General features: G+C 38.6%; 1 protein-coding gene across 5 annotated transcripts in view; it reads right to left on the reverse strand.

Moving 5' to 3' along the window:
- Window positions 1-1294: 1294 nt before the first annotated feature.
- Window positions 1295-22780, reverse strand: part of MAP3K7CL (MAP3K7 C-terminal like) — a 38801-nt gene continuing 17315 nt past the window's right edge. For 3 of the 5 annotated variants that reach the window (XM_075101241.1, XM_075101236.1, XM_075101231.1), the window contains 3 exons: window positions 20258-20316; window positions 10767-10882; window positions 1295-2476 (listed from right to left, as the gene is read on the reverse strand). In XM_075101241.1, coding sequence (XP_074957342.1) covers window positions 2296-2476; window positions 10767-10882; window positions 20258-20316 — 356 coding nt within the window. In that variant the 3' untranslated portion in view covers window positions 1295-2295. Of the gene's footprint in view, window positions 2477-10766; window positions 10883-11306; window positions 11568-20257; window positions 20317-22780 lie in introns of all 5 variants that reach the window. The other 2 variants (XM_075101249.1, XM_075101258.1) reach the window with 1 other exon arrangement.

The raw sequence follows: 22780 nt of genomic DNA on the forward strand, positions 1-22780 counted from the left end.
ATAGTTGGACCACACGACAAATTTGGTGTCTGTACACCTGTAAAAATGTCTCCTGAAGACTTCCATGCTGGTTAGTCTGTATAGGTGAGAAAAGCCATGTTCCCTGGCTATTTTCAAATTGCTGTGTGTCTCACATGATGCCCAGCTTCCCTCCTTCACATGACTGGCTCTCCCTCAGGTTTTTCTCAAAGAGTATGATCTGATATTATTCTGACATCTAAAATATAATGGCTGCAGTTAAATAGAAAATTTCAAGGGCATCAAAGTTATCTGTAAGTAAAGTTCTGCTGTCTGATCCGTCTGCATCCAAAGCCAGTCTGCTAATGAAATAATTTTATGTACTTTGTGCAGTTTCCAATAATTCACTGACATCACCAAATAGACTGGCTGATATTTTCAAAGCTAGACAGAAAAATCTGTGACTAAATCAACAAACTGATTTTGAAAATTACAATCTTGTTGTTCAAAGCACATTAATACAGACAAAAATAATATATCCCAGATTCTGCAGCATCATGTGCTCAAAGCAAAACCCTGAAATCTGTACAGGGTATGTTTGTCATCAGCACAAAATTTGGACAAGGCTCTTCCAGCGCTCCCAGACTTGATGTCCCAAGTGTTTTTTATTCATTATGGCTTTTTTTCTCTCTAACTTTCACAAGATATAGTGAAAATTGGACACTCAGCTAACAATGTGCTCTGAAAGAGGAACAAATACAGTGTTACACTGCCCATGGAGCATCCCAGCAGAAAGCACATGCCTCAGAGTGGTGATTTCCCTTCATGCCTCTGCAGTGGCCACGTTAAGGGAGCAAGCGGTGCTGGGCACGGATGCTGCCCCTGCCCTGGCAGCTTAGGAGAAGTGGAGACAAGGCTGTCCTCTCCTGCTGCCTCCTCATACTGCAGCGTCAGGTGCTTGTAGTAATGCAGAGCCTGTCTTCACGCCTGTGCTGCAGGGAATACTGTAGGTAGTTAGCACAGAGATATTAAGGAGCAGCTTGTATTATTTTGTCCCTTTTGCTGCTGGAATTACTGGGGAACATTTTGGCGCTGAAAGATTTCCCCAGGAATTGTTCTGACTAACATAAAATCCCATTTTTGTAATAGATTAGTGATAACAATCACAGCTACAGTTCTGCTGGAAATCGTAAGCTCATAGTTTTCAATTACTAAGACGCGTTTCAGTACTAATGACACACCAAGTTGAATTCCAACCTCACGAAGCTGTAACAAGCTGCATCGGTCAAGCAGTGTTAAAAATACAGGGGGATTTAAGAAAATTCAGAACATAAAATGGCTTTTCTATATCCGCTTTTAATGAAAAAAATACTGTATGAATAGAAATGGAAGTATAACAAAGAATTTTCAGTTGACCTAGGAAAATACAGGGATAAATAGAGCAAGTAAAATTAACATTTTACTTCTACGTTATTTGTATATCACGGAACTCCTGTCCCTACTTACAGCCACTTAAGTTTCAAAAGAGACCGGAAAATAAGAACAAAATATCCTCACAGTACTTTTACTAACATATTCTCAGTTGAAACCGTGACGGTAGTATTCATATATTACTTTTTCATTTCTTGCATGCCAAAAAAATACAATAAAAAGACTCTCAAGCTATATTTATGCTTGAGGAAGGAAAGTTTGATTTCATCTGTTTCCTTTTAATTTCATAACTTGCACATTTTTACTGGCAGTACACTTGTTTGTTAAAAAATAACTACGTTACTTCAATTTTTAGCGTGCAGTTTATCAGATTTTATACCGCAATGTACAGTTGACATGGGATAATAAAGCATAGTTTTCACCCATGAGGAGATCCGTTTTAAGATAACTTCCAAACACTTTAGGCATGAGGAAAATAATTTTTAAAAATCTTCACCAAACTAAAATTAACATACATGTATTCCATATATTAACATTGTCCCTGCTGTATGCCTTAGTATGGTCCAAATTCCCAACACAGAGACTATTTATATCATTTTCTAGTGTGTCCATATCTCCTTAAATTGGAAGAAATATGTTTAGAAAAGAAACATGATCTACTAGAACATATAATGGGGATAGATTAACTTCAATTATGTTACTTGAAATAAAATATCCATTATATAATGGACGAAATATCCATTATATTAAGCTACTGGCTGGCAAGCATTAAATCAAATATAGACTTCTACATACTCTGTATCTGTAGTAAAGTATTATAACATATTAAACAGACCTTTATTTTAAAATCTCTTTCCAGCACAGGACCAATCCTGTATTAACTGCCTCACATAAGCCAGTTGAGAGTTATGAGGACCCCTGTCTTTTTTGGTACTGTATTCTGAGCTTTTCCAGTTGCTCTACACACTGCGTCTGGGCCAGCTTCAGTGTTCGGTTCTCCTCTGTCAGTTCTGCGTACTCCTTAGCCAGCTGAGCAGCATCCATGCTTTCTTTTTCCACTTGTTCCAGCCTGGCAATCAGCTCCTTTCTGACGATTATGAAAAAAACCCAAAGATTAAAAACGGCAGTATGCAAAAATTTCTCGTCGTGTGTTAGGTTAAAGCCAGACTATAGATTGTTAACGTGGTATTCCTTGAGCTCTTGTGAAACAGAAGCCTGGACAATTGATTTGTCAGAGTCCTCCTTTTCCCTTTAAAAGATGAAGCTGGCAGGATCTCTGATAGGCTTGCTGTTCAGTGACCAAACCTGCGAAATACTGAGGAACTTCAAGCATCTCTGACTTCAGTAAGAGCTGAACATGCAGTTCACAGGGGAGAATCAAGTTCCTGCGGACTGCATGCTAATATTTTGCCTGAAGAATAACAATTTATTTTTCTCTCAATACCAAATATATTTGAAAGCGAACAAGGGTTTTTTTTGGTTGGTTGGTTAACTTTATCAGTAAATTCTGCGAAGTACACCTGGTTTCCTTTTCTCTGCTACAAAGAAAAATATTCTAGTAAATATTAGGCACACGCATCTGAACTACATATATTGTTTGTGAAATGTGTTTATGCTCAGACCTTAGCCCTACTGCTGAGGAAGAGCGATAGAGCTGCAAACCTGACCCCTCCTGGTCTTTTTAAGAGCAGACACAGGAGGACTGAAGCTGTTGCTTCTTTCTGGAAGGAGTCACACAGTGCCCTGTATTCCCAGAGCTCGCCAGGAGCTGGAGTCTCCTGTAGAGTATCAACTGAAATTACCTCAGCAGAATTTAAGATAAAAGAGGCCTTAAAACACACTGAAGGCATGAGTAACTCATGGGGTATCTAATCGCTCTCCACTTAGTTACCCAGCAGGCTAGCGGGGCCTCTGGGTTTCTTTTCCCTTTAGGTCAAATCATTTATTCACCCCTGCTACAGGAAGTCTCTTCTGAAAGGTTCTTAGTTCTTTTGATCATTCTATCTCAGAGATTAGTTAATCTTTAACTGTTCATAGCCCTGTGACTTTATTTCTCAGTCATGTCAAAACAATGCTTGTAGATCACCAGTGGGAAGATGTAATGCCTTCAAAGCGGACAGCTTTTGTTGCAGTCTTTAAAGGAGCCCTCTGTCAAGCTAGACCAGTGCTTGCAGACAGGAAATTCCTACAGATTAGTAATTCTACCACCACAGGTCAGAGCATTCATGAAATGCTAACATTTCAGTATTTGCTGATCGCTTACATTACTTAGAGCTGCAAAACTACCATTTACAGCAGCAAAACTGTAAACACCTGGGTTTCTAAAACACTTCTATCTGACCTTAATTTATGATCGGTTTGATCTTCCTCTGTCTTTATTACAGCTTTCAGTGATAGCACAGTTTGCCCATGGTTTAGGTGACTGCTTACAGTCACAATTAATGCAGTTCAAGGAGTCACAAGTTAGATTTGGCACGCTCATTTCTCCCAACTGTTTTTCCCATAACAAAAAAAAAAAAAAAAAAAGAAGAAGACGGGAAGAGTTAGCAGCCATTACGGCAATTTTAAGCCATCCAAAAGTTGCAGGATATAGAAACCCCCCTGTAGCTAGAAATGTTGGCTTTGTTTTATACCGCTGAGGTAGTGCATAGCAGCTATGCTGCAGCAAAGCCTCTTCTCATACCTTTCACCAGGCCTTCAAGAGAAAATATCAAGTGCATATTTCTGTTCAGCAGAATGCTATTAATGTTTGGCACAATATAGTTGTAAGAATTTTAAACGCAGCAAGCCATTAACAGATTCATTTCTCTTTGCTTGGGCCATGCTAGATCAACCAGTTTTCAAATTGGCTAAGATGAACTGATGTTGCTAGACAGCTCGATATTCCAGCTCCTATTAACGGGAATCTAGGCCACAAAGGAGTATCAGCATGTACACCGTAGAGAGTAAGAAATGCACTTGGCGACAACGAGATTTTACAAGTCCAGCAGCTTTAATCACTTTTATCTCTTAGGGCTTCCTTTTGAAGATTTTTGTCTCTTAGGACCAAAAGAGAGCTTCAGCAGTATTTCTCTGTAGTTATTCTACTGGTGCCATGCTGGACTGAAGGATTAAATTAAGCTCTTTCAAATTAGAGACTGTTGACTCAGAAGTGTTCCAAACAAATTAATTCAGAACCATTCTTCTTTCATTTTCTCACACTTATGAGGTTCTGAAAGGGAGGTTCGATGCAGTGAACACACTAAGAAGCAATCAGCATCTTAAAAGCAGGTAAACCTTTTCAGGAGGACTCTTAGTATGTGTAAAAGGAAGGTACTAACTACTCTGTTTGGACTTGAGCCAGGGGTGGCACAGACAGACAGCATGCAAACTCAGACAGCTCTATTAATGAATGTCAGTCCTGGTTCGATAAGGTGAGGGTATGTGCAGGCATGGCTTCCATGCTGCTCTCCAGTAATACTCCAGCAGCACAGGCAACTTTTTTTTTTCCCTTGGGATTTAGCTTTGCTATTAAACAAAATATAAATGCATTAAGATCAAAATACACTCATTGCTGTAGTCCACACTCTAGGATCTCCCTCACAGAAAGCAGTTTCCTCACACTGAGGTAGTAAAATTGCCCACTTCTGAGTCAGCAGAACCTACTTATTCCCTTCCCATCAGGATCGACACCTGTTTACAGGGTAGGGTGATGTTTCAGGCAAATACTGCCAGCCTGCCACAGAGATCTAAAATTAGAGTACCAGGGAGTTGCTAAATGTTATGAATGGTGTGGTTTACGAAGCTCACAAAAGGATGAGGACAGTAACTAACATTTGCTTCTGATCTAATCCAGGATTTGAACTTAGCTTCCAGAGGTTAAAGAACACCATACTAAGCTCTTGCACCATCTAGCCTTTGTTATGGATGCTTCCTAAATAGATCTAGCACTGTGTAATCTGTGTTTTCTGTTAATGGTTACCCTGAGTTTAAATATTAACAGCATTGATAAGGTATTTTCTAAAATGGTGTTGAGGTACTTGAAGCTTTGAGACACGTTGAGTGTTCTTTTTCTGGGAGGGGTTGAGGTGGGAAGAGAAGACCAGTGTGATTTGCACCATAAACCAATAAACCACATGCCATATCAGAGCGGAGGAAAAACCCAGCAAGGTCTTAGGGAAGTTACGTGTCTTGTCCTGGCTTTAATGACTGACTGTGCAGAGAACAGAGTTCCTTTACAGTAATATTCACAATTAATAAATACAAAGGAAAGTGTCAGACAAAGCAGATAAATCTATCTGGAAATAAGTGTGTTTGGAGACAGGCTGGGCTCAAGGAAAACAGCTTTCACAGTGCAAAGAGGCAGACTTGTCTTTCCCCTGTTGTGAAGAACGTATTCAGGATCATGCACCTGTGATACTACACACTTTTTCGCAGCTAACATGTGTCTGTGTGTTCTGGTAGCCATAAGGTGATTTACTCTTCCCATATTTGACACAGCTTTCACATCAGGAGGAATCATGAGAGCCTGTAAGGTAATTGCTGTCTGAGGAGACTGCCCTTGAGTGTTCAAAGTTTACCAATTAAATTTTTAAACCAATCAGACAGCCTGCTTCAATGTAAATGAAAATATTTCTTGAATGCCAGCACATAAAAGGTCCATAAGCATTCCTCTCTGCAATAGGGCAAGTTGAGGTTTCTCTTTGAATTAGGAAAGCTGTAATTTCCACTATTTGGCAAGTAACATATATTTTGGATACACGTGAGATGATGAAAAACCAGGTCTAGAATGGGAAAATTATTAACATAAAAGGTTGCCTTTATCGTTTATACTAGTCTGAATTCTGAAGACTACTAGTCTCAACAGTGTTGGAGAAGACACTCCAGAAATAGTGCACGTGGAGAAACCATCTGGACTTGAGACCTTAGATACCATCCTATGGTCATGAGAGCATGCAAGAACACATGGAAGGATCCCACAAAATTAAGTAGACATCTTCACTGCATGTCTACTGTCATATGTGTAAAAGAAGGAAAAGAAATCATATCCATGGCAAAGAAAAGGAGTGATGCTAAACCAGGTGGTGGTCAAATGATATTTTCTGGAGAGTTATATTAGAATTGTCTGGGGGAGGAAAAAGAGAAAACCAGCCAGTGCTAAGAATATAAGATATAGGTAGCAACCATGGCAACTCTAATATTTAACTACAGAATCCAGGGTCATTATCTAGTAATAGCAATATAACAAGTGCTCAAAATAACCAGCCATCCCATCCCTTTCACCCAAACTTAGATACCCAAAAACATCTGTTATGGAAATACATGTGTGTTTCTGGAACATAAATTAAATTACATTCTATGACCTAAATGTGGTGTGTTCTCACTTCCACACCCTCTTCTTTCTTTTCGATCATGTCTCCCATTCCAGAGTGATTTTGTCCCTTGTACTACATATTGCTGGCATAAATGGGAAGAGTTTGAGTGAAGACAGCAATCAAAGCTATGATGATCTGTATTAGCACAAAAATCTACCCAATGTTCTTTTAAATTCTTTCAATTTCTTGCTTCCTTTTGCTTGTCTTTTTCCTGAGTAAGTTCTTTTCCCCTTCCTATTTGCTTTGTCCTTTGATGTTCCCTTTTTTGAACCTGCAACTTCCCTTTCTCTCTCATGCTTCCCATTTACCTGTGAAACAGTTGTCTTCTCTCCCACTACCAGCCTACTACATTCTCTTCCCGTCTACATTGCATACAAGAGAAAGGGGCAAGCTGGCTCTGTTCTTGCCGTGATCATAGCAACCCTTGTCATTTCACACCACTGCCTTTCTGTACTTCAGCCATACTGATCCTCACACTACAGTGAGAGACAGGTCAAGCTAAGCAGAATTAAAAGCCTTCAATAAGTTGCAAAAGAGGAAATGTTTTTGACTATTTTAAACCAACGTTATTCAACTTGCACTTTCTTAAAGATGCCTCCTATGGAAATATACCTGCAGGTATTATTTCATGTATGAAAGGTCACACTGAAATTTTGAGGTCAGAACAAAAATTGTTTAAAGTAGGAGGAATACTATTCCATTTTTTGTTTTACTAAAAAGCTCCAATACCTGTATGGACTTTCATGCCAATTTAACTTGACATTATTTCTTCCTCCTAGAGGACAAATCGAAAATAATTGCTCAATCTGTTTTCCTAACAATCATTGTCTTCAGTATTCTGTGTGCACAGTGTACTGCCAGTAGGCACCACAGGTGCAGACACGGCTAGGTGGGACTTGGCATTTCAATGCCACAGGTGAGTTGATCTGTGGAGAGGAAGTTCAGACCATTGGCAGGGGCACCATCCAACAGTACTTCTGGCTGCCTTTCGTAAAAATGTACGCTGAAGAACACTGCGCAAATTGTTTGTTTCCATTACAAGGGATGAAACTATCTTTGTCCATTTCATCAAAATAATATTTAAAAGAAATAGACAATAGCAGATGTATTAGGCAGTTAGGAATCTTTATTTCCATACTTTCAAATTCAAATGTAGGAGAAGATAAAGACACCTGCAACAGAGGCAAATTTCAGAAAGCTGCAAACAATTAATCTTTTCAATTTCATTATAACTGCGTTGAGCCTTTTAAAAGCTTTGCATCTCATCAGACTTTTTAGAAAAGTCAAAGCATCCTTGTCTTCTGAGAATGCAATAGCATATACTACCCCATAAACTTCCTTTAACTTTCAAACAGTAACTGTTGAGAACATTTTTAGATAAAAATCCATGATCGCCAGACCAAAACTCTCTCCTTGCTTACTCCTCCACCTCCACACTTATACTCTTTTTCTGTGTAGTTTTATATAAAAATCAAGGTTAATGTGTTCAGGCTGTATATGCTTACATGTCTGTAAAGGCATACGTGTCCTAATAACTTTTTAATCCACCTTCCAATTTCAACCAAACTTCATGCACTGAAGAAGTCCCAGTTAGTTTCTGGAAGGTTTCATAAAAACAGACTGCTACAGAAAGACACCCCAAAAGGGAAAGGCAGTTTCGGGAGACCTCCTCAAAATACTACAAAATGGAGAATCTGCCTGGAGGGAGGGGTCATAAATAGTTCCCATCTGGAGGGAAAAAAAAAAGCTTCAGTTGGCACTTGCAGCTTTCTAAACTTCAAAATTCTGTTATTACCACAGTGCACCAACCTGTAGGAAATAAAGCATCTTCAATCCCAGTGCTTGTAGGACCATTTCTTCAGATTAAGAGACCTGGAAGGTGGTGAAAGGTGCCCCACTGATATTTGTCAAGTTTAGGCATTTCACAGCTACACAGCATGTGATTACCTAGGCCACAAATATGTAATTAGAAGGCACATAAGAATCATAATAATGTAATTCTATTTGCTGCCCTATTCAGCCACTCTTGTTTTAATTTATGTTTAGTGGGGCATGAGATCTTCTATCCACAGAACAGGTTCAGCAAAGGTAGCATGGGTGGAAGCTTCCTCACATTGTTCCACAGTTGACATCCACCAGTGGAATGAAGGAAAATGCCAGCCTAAAGCCTCAATTCATTTGGGGTAACTACTGCTGAGAGGCTGACTTGTGGCCTCAGAGGTTGATTGGGATAGTTTTGAGCTCAAGTAAACAATTTTGTGCATGTATATGCCATTTCCAATTCAGCTGGTACCACAGATTTCATAGATAAATGAAAAAGCATTCAAATAGCAATTTTTTTATTCTAGTAAATGCAAAAATATATACGCGAGTCTAGTTTTCAAGGGCTCCAAGCTTACTTCATAAATGTGCATAACTGATTCAGGGATGTGTCAGTAATAATAATGCATTTATATTAGTAGACTCTAAAAAGAAAACGATCTAAGGCTTTTGAGTTTATACGTCTAAAATTAAGCACTTAAACAACTATTTAATATTTTCTGTTGTCCAGATTTTCAGAGAAGACAAATACACACGGTTTCCACTGAATTCACTTGGCTGCTAAATACACATGTAAGCAGCTTGTATTAGACAATCAAATTTGACAAATTGTTGCAAAATTATTTGAACTAATTATCTTCTCTGCATCTTTTTAAAAACACCAATTACTTTTGATTGGCCAAGTTTAATTAATGATGAATCAAATGCAAACACTGTGACACTGTAGTGTTAATCTCTTCTAGTTATTTTTGCTTCTTTTTTATTTTTTATGCCAATCTGTCAGCAACTGAGTGCCATGCAGGTCCTACAGTGGAAGGGGATTTGTAGTGGAAATCCTCAACAAGTTCCGACACTTCAGGCAACAACTAACTATAGTGTGGCTGTAGCCATCAACCCCAGTAAAGACAAGTCTCACTTTCTTACCCTGCATAGTCTGGATTCAAGGAGATCTTTGGCTATCTTACTTGTAAGACTATGGGATTTCAACAGTTTCTCTCCCATCAGGCTGCTTCTGCAGCTGGAGACTCCCACGGATGCAAACTTGGCTGACCTGCATGGTCAGCTGTGTGAAGATTGCTGTGAAACACATACAGTGGTCCACCTTCTACTCAAAGCCCACTCTGCAACAGAGCTCTTTTGCTCCGTGTTGCTATATTACCAATATTTCTGCTCAAGCAGCACTTGGGAAAATGATGGTGTGGTCATCATTTTCGCAAAAAGTCTCAGAGATAGACACTGAGGTAACTCTTGCCAAAGAAGGCAACACTGCTTGAAGTCACCTTCAGTGTGAATGTAAAAATAAAAAAGCATTTGAAAGAGAAAGTTTGCTTATCAGTAGCTGTTATTCCTTTGGGTTGGTTGTCTGTTAAAAACTTCCACTGTTCACCCTATTTCCTCTCTCTGAATTTCTTTTTCAGGTTTCTTGTGGAGAGGGATCAAGGGTTACAGAGTGCACTTTGCCACTTAATAGTCATGCAAAGGTGACAGGGGTATGAGTACAGGCCATAGACAAAAGTCTCTGCCTTTTGCATTTTGGATATTGTGCTGGTTTTGGCTGAGAAAGGGTTAATAACGTATGTAGAGACAATGCACCTCACAGAAAAATGTTTACTAATATTGTCAAGTACTCTAAATCTGAGGATCCATTATTTTCTTCATTAAAACGTGTAAAGTTGAATTGAAAAAAATATCCCTAAAACTGAAAAGGGGGGCTTGCACCAGCTGAACTAGATTGTTATGTGACCTGGAGGCTGTCAATGAAGGTTTTAAGGGACATCTGTATAACTGAGGGCCCAGAGCTAAGACAAGTCTGTCCTTAGTGGTCCCTGTTGATCCTATGGACCAATGGCCTAACTGTTGTGTTGTACTGTGACCATCAGGCAGAGGTCTAGGGTCAGAAAATATCACATGAAACCCTCAGGTTTAAAACAGGATTTTACAGAGAAAGTACACATCAGTAAATACTTTGGGAAAGTTACTCACTTTCTTTCTTCCAGCAGAGCAATTTCTTTCTTGACCTCATGGTACTCTTCTGCTATTTTGCAGTGTTGTTTGTACACCTGCATAGATTCCTTAGAGTCATGACAAGGAGGCAGCGGCTTTAAGAAAAGAAGAAGAAAATATATATATACACTGCTTTTGAATGAAATATTAGGAAAACCCATATATTTTGAAAGATACAATATTTGTCTTAATTCCTGTGAAAATACTTAAGGAATATTTTTTCACCCTAACTGCAGGATATGGCCAAATAGTCCTAGTGATGGACTTTCAAGGAAGGGAAAAAACATTTCCCTGCATAAGAATAAGTATTTTCAGAACTTTCCTTGTCAACTTTGCAAATTATCCCTAATGACTGTTCAAAGAAAGATTTCTCCCTTACCTCCCTCTTTTCCAGCTACAGTGATACAAGAATGCTAAAGTTGAGGCATTGGTCACACCCATAAAATACATGAGCATGTTTTCACTGCAGAAACTGCAGCACTGAGCAGAAGGGTAGTTTGAGTGCAAACAAGCTCTTACTCTCCAATTCTGCAAGATGAGAAGAAAAGGCATGGAAAGCTATTGACTAAACACTGTTTTTTTCATAGATGCAATGCTTCGTCCAGCTAAATGAGACAGGACCGTGAATTGGGACACTGGGGCTGATTCTGCTGGACTCAACAGGAGTTTTACTGCTGACTCCACTGCAGCCAAGATTTCACGATGGGTTCTACCCCAGCAGTGCCTCAAGCTGTAAGCAGTTGCTCAAGATCATAGTCAGTTTCTCTGCATCTCTATTTCCTGTAGATGAAGGGGACATACTTAGTCAGCAGAAATGTTATGAGATTTAAATCCGCTATATTTGCAAAGTTTTAAATTTCCACAAGAGGTGCAGGTGAGATTGAGAGTTGAAGTATGACAGCAATTAAAAACAAAATCAGATTAAAAAGGGACAGTGAAGGCAAAAGCACTGTACCTCCTAACGTAAATACCAACGTTATTGCAGTAAGATTTTAATTTTTTTTCAACCCGCACTGGAGGTAATAAATATGGCAAATAAAACCACTCTGTCCTGGGACTCCTCATATGAATTTCAACCAAGATCTTGAAAATACACTTTGGTTAAACGTCAGTGCTTTTTGTTCCTGAAAAAGAATGCAACTTAATTCAGGCTTCAGGGTTGACTGTCACATCTTGGCTATAATACTTTCAGGAAGTGTAGTATTTTTAAGTTATTAGCCATGAATCAATTGACTGTAAATGAACTCCAAATAGCATGCCTGAGCCACCTGTTTAAAGCAAAAGGAAGCACTTAAAATAGTTCCTTTACTGTCCAGTTAAGGAACATCCAATTGCCTTTCACAATATAAGTAAATTATTTTTTGTTTCTTGTTGTCCTACTTTGACTGTTCTCTGCAGTATAATATTCCTTCAGTGACATTGTTAGGAAAAGAAAAGCACAAGTCTTCAGACTTTTCCTATTTATGACCTTGTAAACCTTTTTTTTTTAGCTTAACTGGAAATTTCAATTTTACTAAACATATTCAGAGACAAAGATAAAAACCATTTTTATCCAGGAGGCAGGGTAAGTTGGCTTCAGATGTCCACCAACGCACAGATATAACTAATTATGGACCTTGCAAGTACTTGTAGATGGTACGTGGTTCCACACTGAAATATTAAAGCAGACACTTGTTTTGCATGTTTTAAATGTAAAAATGCTGTGGCAAAATTGTTTCACAGCACATTGTTTCGTTCTCTCTGAGCTTGGAGAATTTGGGACCCCAGGGAAAGGACAATCCATTACTTGATGAATCTGGTCCCTAGGAAAGGGCTTTTAATCGCATTTCAATGTGGATGAGCAATAGCACCATTCATACAGCCACCCAAATAATCAGCATAAATTTAACAAGACAGAATATAGAAGTCACAGTGCTCTAATCCAAGAATGCAAGGGTGAGCCAAAGTAGCATCTCTGGTATCTACCAGAGATCAGCAAACAACAAATGCGTCACAATAAAACAATTTTGAACAGTACCCAGGGGGAAAGTCCCCGAACAGTGATACTTCAAAAGAAAAAAAACTCGCTTCTGCTTCCAACTTATTTTCTGCAAATCTAGCTGGTTTAAACCAGTTTAAAAATTAAAGCAGCATTCAGTTTCTATATTCCAGCTTCCCACTCAAAAGATATATATAGAGAGCTAAAAATTATCTAGTCATGCTGAGACTTAGTATCTAATTCCCACTTAGAACCAGTTGCTGACTTTCAAACCCCTTCCTATCATTGTTTCCTTTTCAGTGTCATTTTTTCTTACATTGATATTTTATCACTCAAAATAAACTGACAACAAAAGATACAATCAGTTTACTATTATTCTGTTCATACGATTCTTTTCAGTCCTGTCTGATGCTATTAAGCACTATATCAAGAACTTTTTCATTTTGAGTGTGTTTTTACTTCAAAATATAAATTTTATTGTGTTTTTATATGACTAGATGACTGGACAATTTGGTTTGCTCTTTTGTAATTTTGGAATTTCTAGTAACGGGTTTGGAGATAGTACTACAATGTCCATGAGTAATTTCTGGCCAGGAGGACATGAAACAGGTTTATGCATTCATTATTCAACAAACACCTCTACTGCAATCACAAGCAAAAAAAAAAAAACAGAGAGAGACAGTTGTGGTCAGTTCTCTGCTGCCCACCTGAAAATGCAAGCCAAAACCACAGAGAAATTATTTTACCCATGTGTAACGGACTACATTCTTGACATAAACAAGAGCACAAAGAATTAATGATATATCTGTCCCCACCCAGAGAAGCCTTTTCAGATGGCAGGGCAAACTCCTGAAAAACAAATGCAGAAACAGAGGCAAAACTTGTTTGTTCCAAAGGGGTAACTCCAACTAGCCAGCAGACATTTACAGTATTAACATATTTCCACAGAAAAGAAAACAGGAACAGAATAGTAACAGTTAATGGACTAGCCCGTACTCATCAAAATGGGAATGGGAGGAACCTGCAAAACCAGCAAGTCCAGTCCACTGTTATCAGAAGCAAATCCTGCAATTCACAGGCTTGCTCAGTTCTGTCTTAGAAAAACTGAAGTCCCCTGCCTCAGTTTTAAGACTGGCCCAGAGCCTCACCAGGGATTAGAAACATATTTGTCATTCCCAGTTTGGTTTTGTTGAAGACAGATTTGTGTAGTCTTTTTTTGTGCCAGCACTATTTTCATTCAAATGGTGGTTCTTTGACCTACCTGTTTTCCCCCTGAGATGTACTCAGAGAGGGCTCTCATATACTTTCCAAGAACTATGTCTCGGTAAAGCTGCATTCCTCTAATCCACCCTCGATGAAATTTCCATTTTCCCTAGCTTATCCAAGCAGCCTTTCTCTGCTCTCCATTTCACCTGGAATGACTTTCTTGACTGCCTGTAGCCAGGCCATGGGAAGTGTTGCACATGCTACCCTGATGGCATTCCCGTGGCAGAGAGGAAGAACTGGAATTCCCAGTAGAAAGCACTTTTCACCCATGAATTCTGTATACTACTTTTTTTTTGTAAGACTTGCTAGTTTACCCAGGTGACTAATTATAACAGGTCTTAATAGAGTTCCATTTGTAGTACATATTTTTTTCTCTGAGAAGCCAACAGCCATACTTTAATTTCTCCTTAGGACAGCCCAAGCTTGTTACTTCATGAAGTATCTTGCCCATCCATAAATTAGTATATATAAAAGCATACCTGCTACATAAGCAAAAAACACCCCTGCCAAAGAAAGTTATATTTAATGGCAACAGTTGCTACTTTTAATCCTGCTTATTTCAGGCGTCAGTGTCATCCACCCTCATTTTCCTGTGCTGGCAAAATATGCGTAAACAGCATCTCTGATTTTGTTCACAAAGCTAGTATGAAAGCTACAGCTTTCAGTGGTGCTAGTGGGGTCTATCCTCCTACGCCCGATTTTCAGCAAGATCTGTTTTTTAACTTGTATTTTATTGAATAACTCACTGTGACATTGACAAACTTTCTACAGAACCCAGCAAGTAGAGACTAAGAGGTCCTGTTATAGGCTATTCTGTAACTGCACATAGGTATGTACATCTTTACAAGACACATGCACTGTTTCTTTAGATTTTCACTTGGAATCCAGCTGTGAAAGATGTTGGAAGATGAGATGCAAAGGCAATTCCTGAAGAAATAGAAAGAGCCTGAGCGGTTCTGCCTGTTTTTAAGACAGGTTGAAGGAAGCGTTGAAGTTAAAATCTTTGCTGGAGGACACAAAGGGACAGTTTTCTGGACTTTTTTTGCTTCACTGACGTTACAAAGTGTGTTTTGCCTTGCCATATGAATTACAGCATTCCATATCCACAGAAGTCGTATAGTTGATGGTGTCGCCCAAGCGTTCAAAAAGTTTAAAACAGATCATTTTTTAATTTGCCTTTATTTGTTTGCATTTACTTTTTGGTTCTACCATGAAAAAAAGAGCAAAACTTTCTCCTGAAAAGGTTGAAGTTTAAAGAAAAACTTATAGCATGCAGTTTTGCCAGCTGACCTTGTGGACTTGTCTAGAAGGCAGTCTTTAGCACTGGTCTAATTAGAGAGTGATGTATCACTTTTTATGAATTTTCAGCTAAACTGTTCTGGAAAACCAGAAAGTTCAGTGCCAATATTTTGTGTGTGGCCCGTGTTCATGACATGGCCTTGTGCACTCTTCCATGATGGACAAAACCACATTATTCCAAGCAAAAGTGATAGCTGCACATTGCAGCTACTTTTTGTTGTGCAGCTGGAACTCTTCAACCAGCTTCAGATCTCTAGTCTAGGATATATCTTGTCTAGTTGAGTTTTACTATGAAAGTAAGCAGTTCTCTTTCCTCCAGACAATTCAAGTCAAGTGGATGGGAGCAATTGAATTTTGCTCAATTTGCTGAGAGATTTTCTATTCTTTTCTAACCTTAGTACGATGCTCCGACTTTGTAAATCCATGTCTTACATAATCTAATATAAGATCGTAGTTATCACAGTAGCATTACAGGAGACTTATCAAGTTCATAGACAATCAAATCTAATTATAGGAGTACCACGGTACTCTAGGAAGTCTCCTGGAATCTAATACATATGAAAAAAATACATCATACCCTTTAAAAACATAGTATACTTTTAAACTTCTGAAAATAATTTGTATGTGTCTAACAAGAGTCTTGGCAGTCAGTAGAAGCAATAGTTCAATTATTAAAGTTCCAGAGTAAACAAGGTTTCTGCTAAATGTTTGTATCTTTCAAATATCCATTGATCTCAACAGATTTGTAATACAAAATATGACAGAAGCGCCTCTCTCAAGCCCAGGATTTCATGAGAAGAGATAAAGTATGACAGAACACCCTATGCATCCATATGTGATTTGTGTTCTTCCCTCTTCAAGATCAAACTCCCAGCTGGAATAAAGACTGTGACAGTGAAGAGAGACATGAACTGAGCAAGTCACAGGAAATGCTGGGCCAGGACAGAAAGCACACAGGGCATAGTAGTGCTGGTACTTAACACTGGATACCTTCCTCTATATTCAGTGACCTAAACAACAAGGCCCTAGATGCTGATGTAGGTGTCTAAATATAGCAGATAACCCGTAGTAGAGTGTCTGTCAGAGCGGCCACCACCCACTATGCAGCTAATCAAGGAAGCGCCTTCCAAGGCCCAGTCCAACTTTTACACGAGGCAAAGGTTAATGTTTCCCAATAACAAACTGACAAATGTAGCAAGCCTACCATCGCTGCACTACCCACCACATCGCTCACACAAGGGCAGGAGGGAATGACACTGAAGCCCAAATAAGCAGGTGCTTTAGCCTCATTCAAAGTGTTGCTCATCAGTGGGAAGAGAATAAGTTCCAATATTGCAAACAAAAGGAATTGAAAGCAATATGTTTATTAATATGAGCTTTGTTTCACTGGTGGCATATCAGGAACTTATTTGTAGTTTTTTTAATAATAAAGCTGCAAAAGAGACCAGGCTTTTCCTGCATATAGCTTAAGCTGCTCTGCCCTCATATGTAGGGCTTTTGTGTCTTGCTGACCCTCCATTAATTTTTTTTAAGGAAAAAAAAAACAATAACAAAAACAAAAGTAAAACTTTTGAGTTTAAGAATTTATATGATTTTCTTAGCAATTGCTTCTTGGAATTTGTTCCTCTCATAGTAGTAGAAAACCGTAACGTTCAAAAAGGTAATCAGAAAAGACAACATTTCTGGTCTGAACCTAGGTAGTAGATCAGACTAGACTGATCAATTTTATTCTTCAGAAGGAAGCTGAAACTTTCAACTAGGGTTGTCCTCTGGTAAGAGTCCCTTTAGACAATGAGGTATTTGCAGTTAGTCTCCTAGAAATACCTTTTCTCCAGCCAATCCTACCTCTACCTCTGTAAAGTTGGCTTCAGTGCTTGGACAGTTATTACCCTGTCAGGGGAAGGCTGCACTGAACTTTGCCCTGCCATCAGATACCAGTGTCCAGGGAGTAGGTATGGTAGGATCGTGGTAGGAAAAGTGGGAACACTAGATAATTCTGCTCAAACAGCCAAGTTGTCTGCCAGGGCCTAACATAGAAGAACAAGGGCTTGAAGCCTAAAACAGAGGTGCAAATTGCTTGGTACTCAGGCTGTGGTCTGCTGCCTGCATGCATAAAATTCTAAGGCTCTGATTTTCCAAGACACTTAGTGAACTTACATAGTTTTCAAGCTGCTTTCAAAATCCAACCTGAAGATCAGCTAATTTGGCCTTTTTTTCCAAAATTTTCCTTTGTATGTTTGAAACCTGGAAAGTTACTTTTGTTTTTTTTTTTTTGAAGTGCCTATTATTATATAACCACCTACCCTTCATTTATAGTTTGCTTCTTTAAATAAAATACAAATGCTTTTGACTGTATTTATGGCATGGTGATGAAAATCTTGTGGCTTTAGATGTGATATTTTTATTATGAAAATATGTACCAGCATTCTTACAAATTCAAGCATTGCAGGCTGCTATGCCACAGTTGATTAAAGTGTTCATTTACATGACACTTCATGAGTGCTCCTTTCTACTAGCTAACTTTGGGATAGAGAAAAGCATGGATGGAATGACAAGGGACACCACCATTCAGTACTTCTGCAGGTCCTGGTGAAGCCCACGCAGTTTGCTTCTGTACCTGTTTCAAAGCTTGTATGGTTACTTTAACATAAATTACAACCACATACTATACAGGGCTGACACACCTGTGGCGGTTCGGAGTACAGTGATTTTTAAAAGTAATTAATAAGAAAATGTTACTAGGTAAATTATAACTTCGTTAGAGATATTTCTTGTTTGAAATTTTAAAGCAGTATAAACATAAAGTAATTACATTAAATAGTTATAATATTAAGCTGTGATCAAGATTGACAAAAGTAAGGAAATTCAGGTTTTCATTGCTAAAGCTAAATGCCCTGTTACCTCTGCATCAGCTCAGAACCCTGTGTTGACTTAACTGCCCCTGGTTGAACCTAAAGGCATCTAAATATAAATATGCACATATGCTTGAAAAGCTGAAGGATGAAGCTCCACTACTAACTTTATACTTCTGAGTGGTTGAGTCAGCCAGAGAGTCCTCATAAGTTATCCTTTCAACTACCTCAATATTACCAAGAAGAGTTTCTGAAGTTTAATAAAAAGAACATTCTCTGAATCAAAGCCTTTGACTGTTTCTTTGAATTTGTTATCATACTGAGATCATGAGAGTAAAGGAAGGTTCTCTTGAAAAAAATGTCAGGTACTTAACAGACCAAGAGGGTGTACTTAGTGGAATTGCTCGAGTACATATTTAAAAAACTTTTAGTGAAGGGCTGTTATTTATCCAGCAGACTTGAATGCTTCCAGAGGAGCAATTTTAGTCTAGCATGAAATTACACATTTAGAGTACATTATATGTTCCAGAAATGGGTCATAAAAGTCCTAATAAAAAAAATCATCACTTGGCCTGTAAAGTACCTACATTTAACACTAGTAATTTTGGTTTTATGTACCAACAGCAGTAATGATAATCATACCTTGCTCTTTTAGAGCAGTCTTCACGCACTGACTTCGATGCTCTTTAACAAAAAAAAGTAAAAATTATTAATGTCATTTCAGAGATGAGCAGAGGGATGAAGCAACTCCTCCAGGATCACACAATGTGTCACTGACAGAGTTGGAAACAGAATGCAGGTTCTTTACTTTCAATTCAGTGCCTCAGCCACAAAACAATATTGCTTTTCTCAAATGGAATTCTTCTGAGAGAAAAAAAGTATCAATCATCTTTGCTGCACTGGAAGATCAGTGGAATAAAGAGGTTAACATACTACCCTGTTCCTTTCAGCCCAAATCTTATGTTGCTATTTGTCCTTTAATCTTTCCTAGTTACGCCTAAGGAACCTGCCCCTATTCTCAGGGTTAGAGGGACAGAGCAAAAAGAGTCTCTGTCATCCTTCATTCCTTCCTCAGTCATCCTTTTGATGTGAGCAGCAGGAGAGAAAAGTCAGTCCTTTAAGTCAGCAGCCCTACAGTGTTGTCTCACTAGTTGATGGGGACAGGAAGGATGACATCATTGGACAACACGGCCTGCTAATGCCTTTCTCAATTTACACTCAGGAAACAACTGCCTTCATATTGAAATATCAGAGGAAGTCTAAATGCTCCTGGGAAACAGATGATCTGAAGTAGTTTACAAAAGCCAACAAACCCTCCAGAACCGCCACAGAGGAAAGGGAAATAATCCCTGGATACAGAACTGGCTCTGTGCCTGGTGAACCACGGAGTTGCCATCAACTGCCGTCTGATTGTCCAGTATATCGGGGCTCCATCATGCTACGCTGACAAATCGTACCGGTCTCAAAAGGATTTACCACTTTTATCCCATGCTGCCTGCAGACACCTGCGAGGGCAAGCGTGAGGGCTGCTGGCTATGCAGCCTGAACTAGAGTAACTTTGAGGAGGCTCTCATCGGTCCTGATGACTGGCTTTAGTTACCCAAGATTAGAGATTGATGGCACTACAAAATATACCTTTGCATTCTCTTGGGATGCTTCAGAGAAAGCTGATCATACCAGTCTTAGCACAATCTGTAAGCATGAGAATATAATACCTGGCTCATTCCTTCTCCCATCAAAACCACAAGAACTCACTTCATTGCAGAGCAGCAGAACATGCTGTTTTGCACAGGAAATGTAAAAAAAAAAAAAAAAGAAAAAAAAACCCCAACCACTAAAAAGCAGGTGAGATTGTTAAAATAGTCATTTCCCTGCAATTGGATTAAAAATGTCAAATAAATTTTTTTCTGCAGATCTTGAAAAGACAGTGTTTTCTTCCATGGAAATATACAGTCTTATTAAATGTTAATAGGTTAGAGAAGGAGCACCGAAAACTTTTAACTTAGTGTAGCAACCAGAGTTTTTTTATCATAACAAATCTAGTGGATGTGAAGTAGTAAAAAAAAAAGGTTTACCTGTAGCTGCTGATCTAGTTCTGGAAATGCCAAAGGGAAATTTTCAGAGGAAGCGTCATCTAAAAGGTAAACATTATGTTAAAAGTCAATGTCTACCAAAAAGGGCATTCCAAATGATCTGTTTAATGTAGTTCTACATTGCATATATTCACAATAATATTGGGATCCTGCAAACACCTCTGCATCTGCTTATTTTTCTACCCTTGAGATACCTTAATAGACTCCTTGAAAATACTAGCGGGTTGGCAACAGAGAAAATGTTTAGGGGCTGGAAAGAGACAGAAAGCCTATTTTGTGTTGCAGTGATTAAGAAACAAAACAAAGCCAGTTAGAGCAGTAGAACATGTGGTAGTTTAATAAAAACAGTAAATCCAAACAGTTTTTCTTCCTGAGCTCTCCATTACACTGCAAAGTAAAGAACCTTCCAAGGATAGCATCCTTACTACCGAAGAGTCCATTACTTGAATGAAGGGCAAGGTATTTTCCCTATCACAATACAATGACTTATCAGGGCTAAACCAGCCATATTAGAAACCTTTTCTTCCACCACCCAAAAGCAACAATAAAAACAACGGCAAACCAGCCTGACAACCCTGGAACTAGAAGACTGTTTACCTACACAGATGTGATTAGAATGGGGAAGCACCACAAATTTCTCCATACTGCAAAGAAGTGTCTTTACTCTAACCTGTAGATAACAATCCGTACGGGCTGGAGTTAGCTCATTCATGACAACAAGCCAAACTGTGTTTTTATTTATTTCTTTATTTTTAGTACAGCAAAGGTGGGACAGACTGTGCCAGTTACGTCAGCGTTGTGATGTGGACACCTGCCCACTAGTAGCTGGACTGAGATCAGAAATATGAATCATACTTGGTAGCGTCACAGCTAGCCACTGCAATATTTCTTTCTCAGTGACTTTCACACTATCAGTTTTGCATTGGATTGTGATGACTGCTTATGTATCTTACTACAGGTTATGGGAGGTGAAGAGAAGGTTACTATTAGCTAGCTTACAGAGTCAGTTATTTGTAATGTGGCAAAATTAAACAAGGATGGCTCTCATAGGAGAAAATTGCTTAAAAGGGGCAGATCCTGCAAATTGCTCTGTGCTGGCAGACATGTACACTACAACAAACCCCAACAAGATTAAGAGGACTGCATATCAAAGCAGGATTTAGAATATTCTTAAAGACTACAGACTAGGATTTAAATTATTTGCCTGATATTTGTTATCTCTTTATCCTGCCCTCAGTGGGCATACAGCAAAGTAGGTGAGGGGAACAAGTACAATAAGCCACCTTATTCTATGAAGAATAAACATACTGGCTAACAAATGGTCAGAGCCTTACTTTAACTAACATAGCTAGAGCTGGGCACTTCTGGGAAGGGATGCCCAGAGAATTAAAAAAAAAAAACAAAACAAACAGGGATACAGAGGGCAAAAGCAAAAGATTTTGAACTTCCTCAGGAAACAAAGCAAAGTTCTATATTTTCATGGTGTAGGGGTCTTGCTAGTATTAACAAGAAGTCATGCTGCCCACACACACAAAACTTCATTTTTCACACCATGTCCCAGACATGTCCATTCTGGAAAATACTTAAATTGCTTTCATTTTATAGAACCGTATCATGCTGATATGCAAGTGTTTACCTTTAATTTGCAGTTGCTTTCTTGTACAATATTTAAAAATAGACTATTATTCTAAAAGAAGAAAGATGAATCATATGGCAAGGCTAAAAGGAAGGACAGAATAGGACTCAGTCCGACTAGGGGTACAGCTGCTCTACAAAATATTTGGCTGAATAGCTGTTAAATATTCTGACAGAGATATTGGACCAGAGTCATGGACAGCAGTTAAGCTGCTATTTGTTTTGACAATTCCAGCAGTACAATCTTTGGTACAGTAGCGTTAAGGAGGGACCTCGAACAATTTTAACTTATGAAAAACAAAGCAAAAGCAACCCCAAGAATTTTAAAGAAACATCAGCCAATATTTACTTTTTCACCACATTGGATATTCATAAGAAAACAAAATTAATGCAGTGTCAGAATATTAGAAAATATATTGGACAATCTTCTGAAAAGAACCAGTAAAAAAAGTTTGGAAATACTTTAAAAAGGATGGATATAGAGAGAAATTACTATAGAGGAAATCCTTTCAATAAACAGATGTTCCCTGCTTATTTTCTGAACTCAAGTGACTGAGTCAATGGTACTAAAAGTAGAACATATTGGTATCCTAACCATTATGGCATACCATAGTACATTTTATAGAGGGCCTGCCCTAGCATCTATTGAACAGCTGCTGGGGTTTTTTTTAGTTATGATAGTTTAAGACTTGTTTAAATCATCATCTGATGTGCAGAAGATCATCGAGAAAAGTTGGGGACTTCAGTGGCCTGAAATTTTTCTGAGTTCCTAATTCTCTTAGGCTCCTCTGAAATTTTCAGCTGAAGTTTATGAAAATTAACAGAAATCTTCACGGCTAACTGCAAGCTTGTTTTCCACAAAAAGAACAA

Source organism: Phalacrocorax aristotelis, chromosome 1 (assembly GCF_949628215.1).
Source record: "Phalacrocorax aristotelis chromosome 1, bGulAri2.1, whole genome shotgun sequence".
Taxonomy (NCBI): domain Eukaryota; kingdom Metazoa; phylum Chordata; class Aves; order Suliformes; family Phalacrocoracidae; genus Phalacrocorax; species Phalacrocorax aristotelis.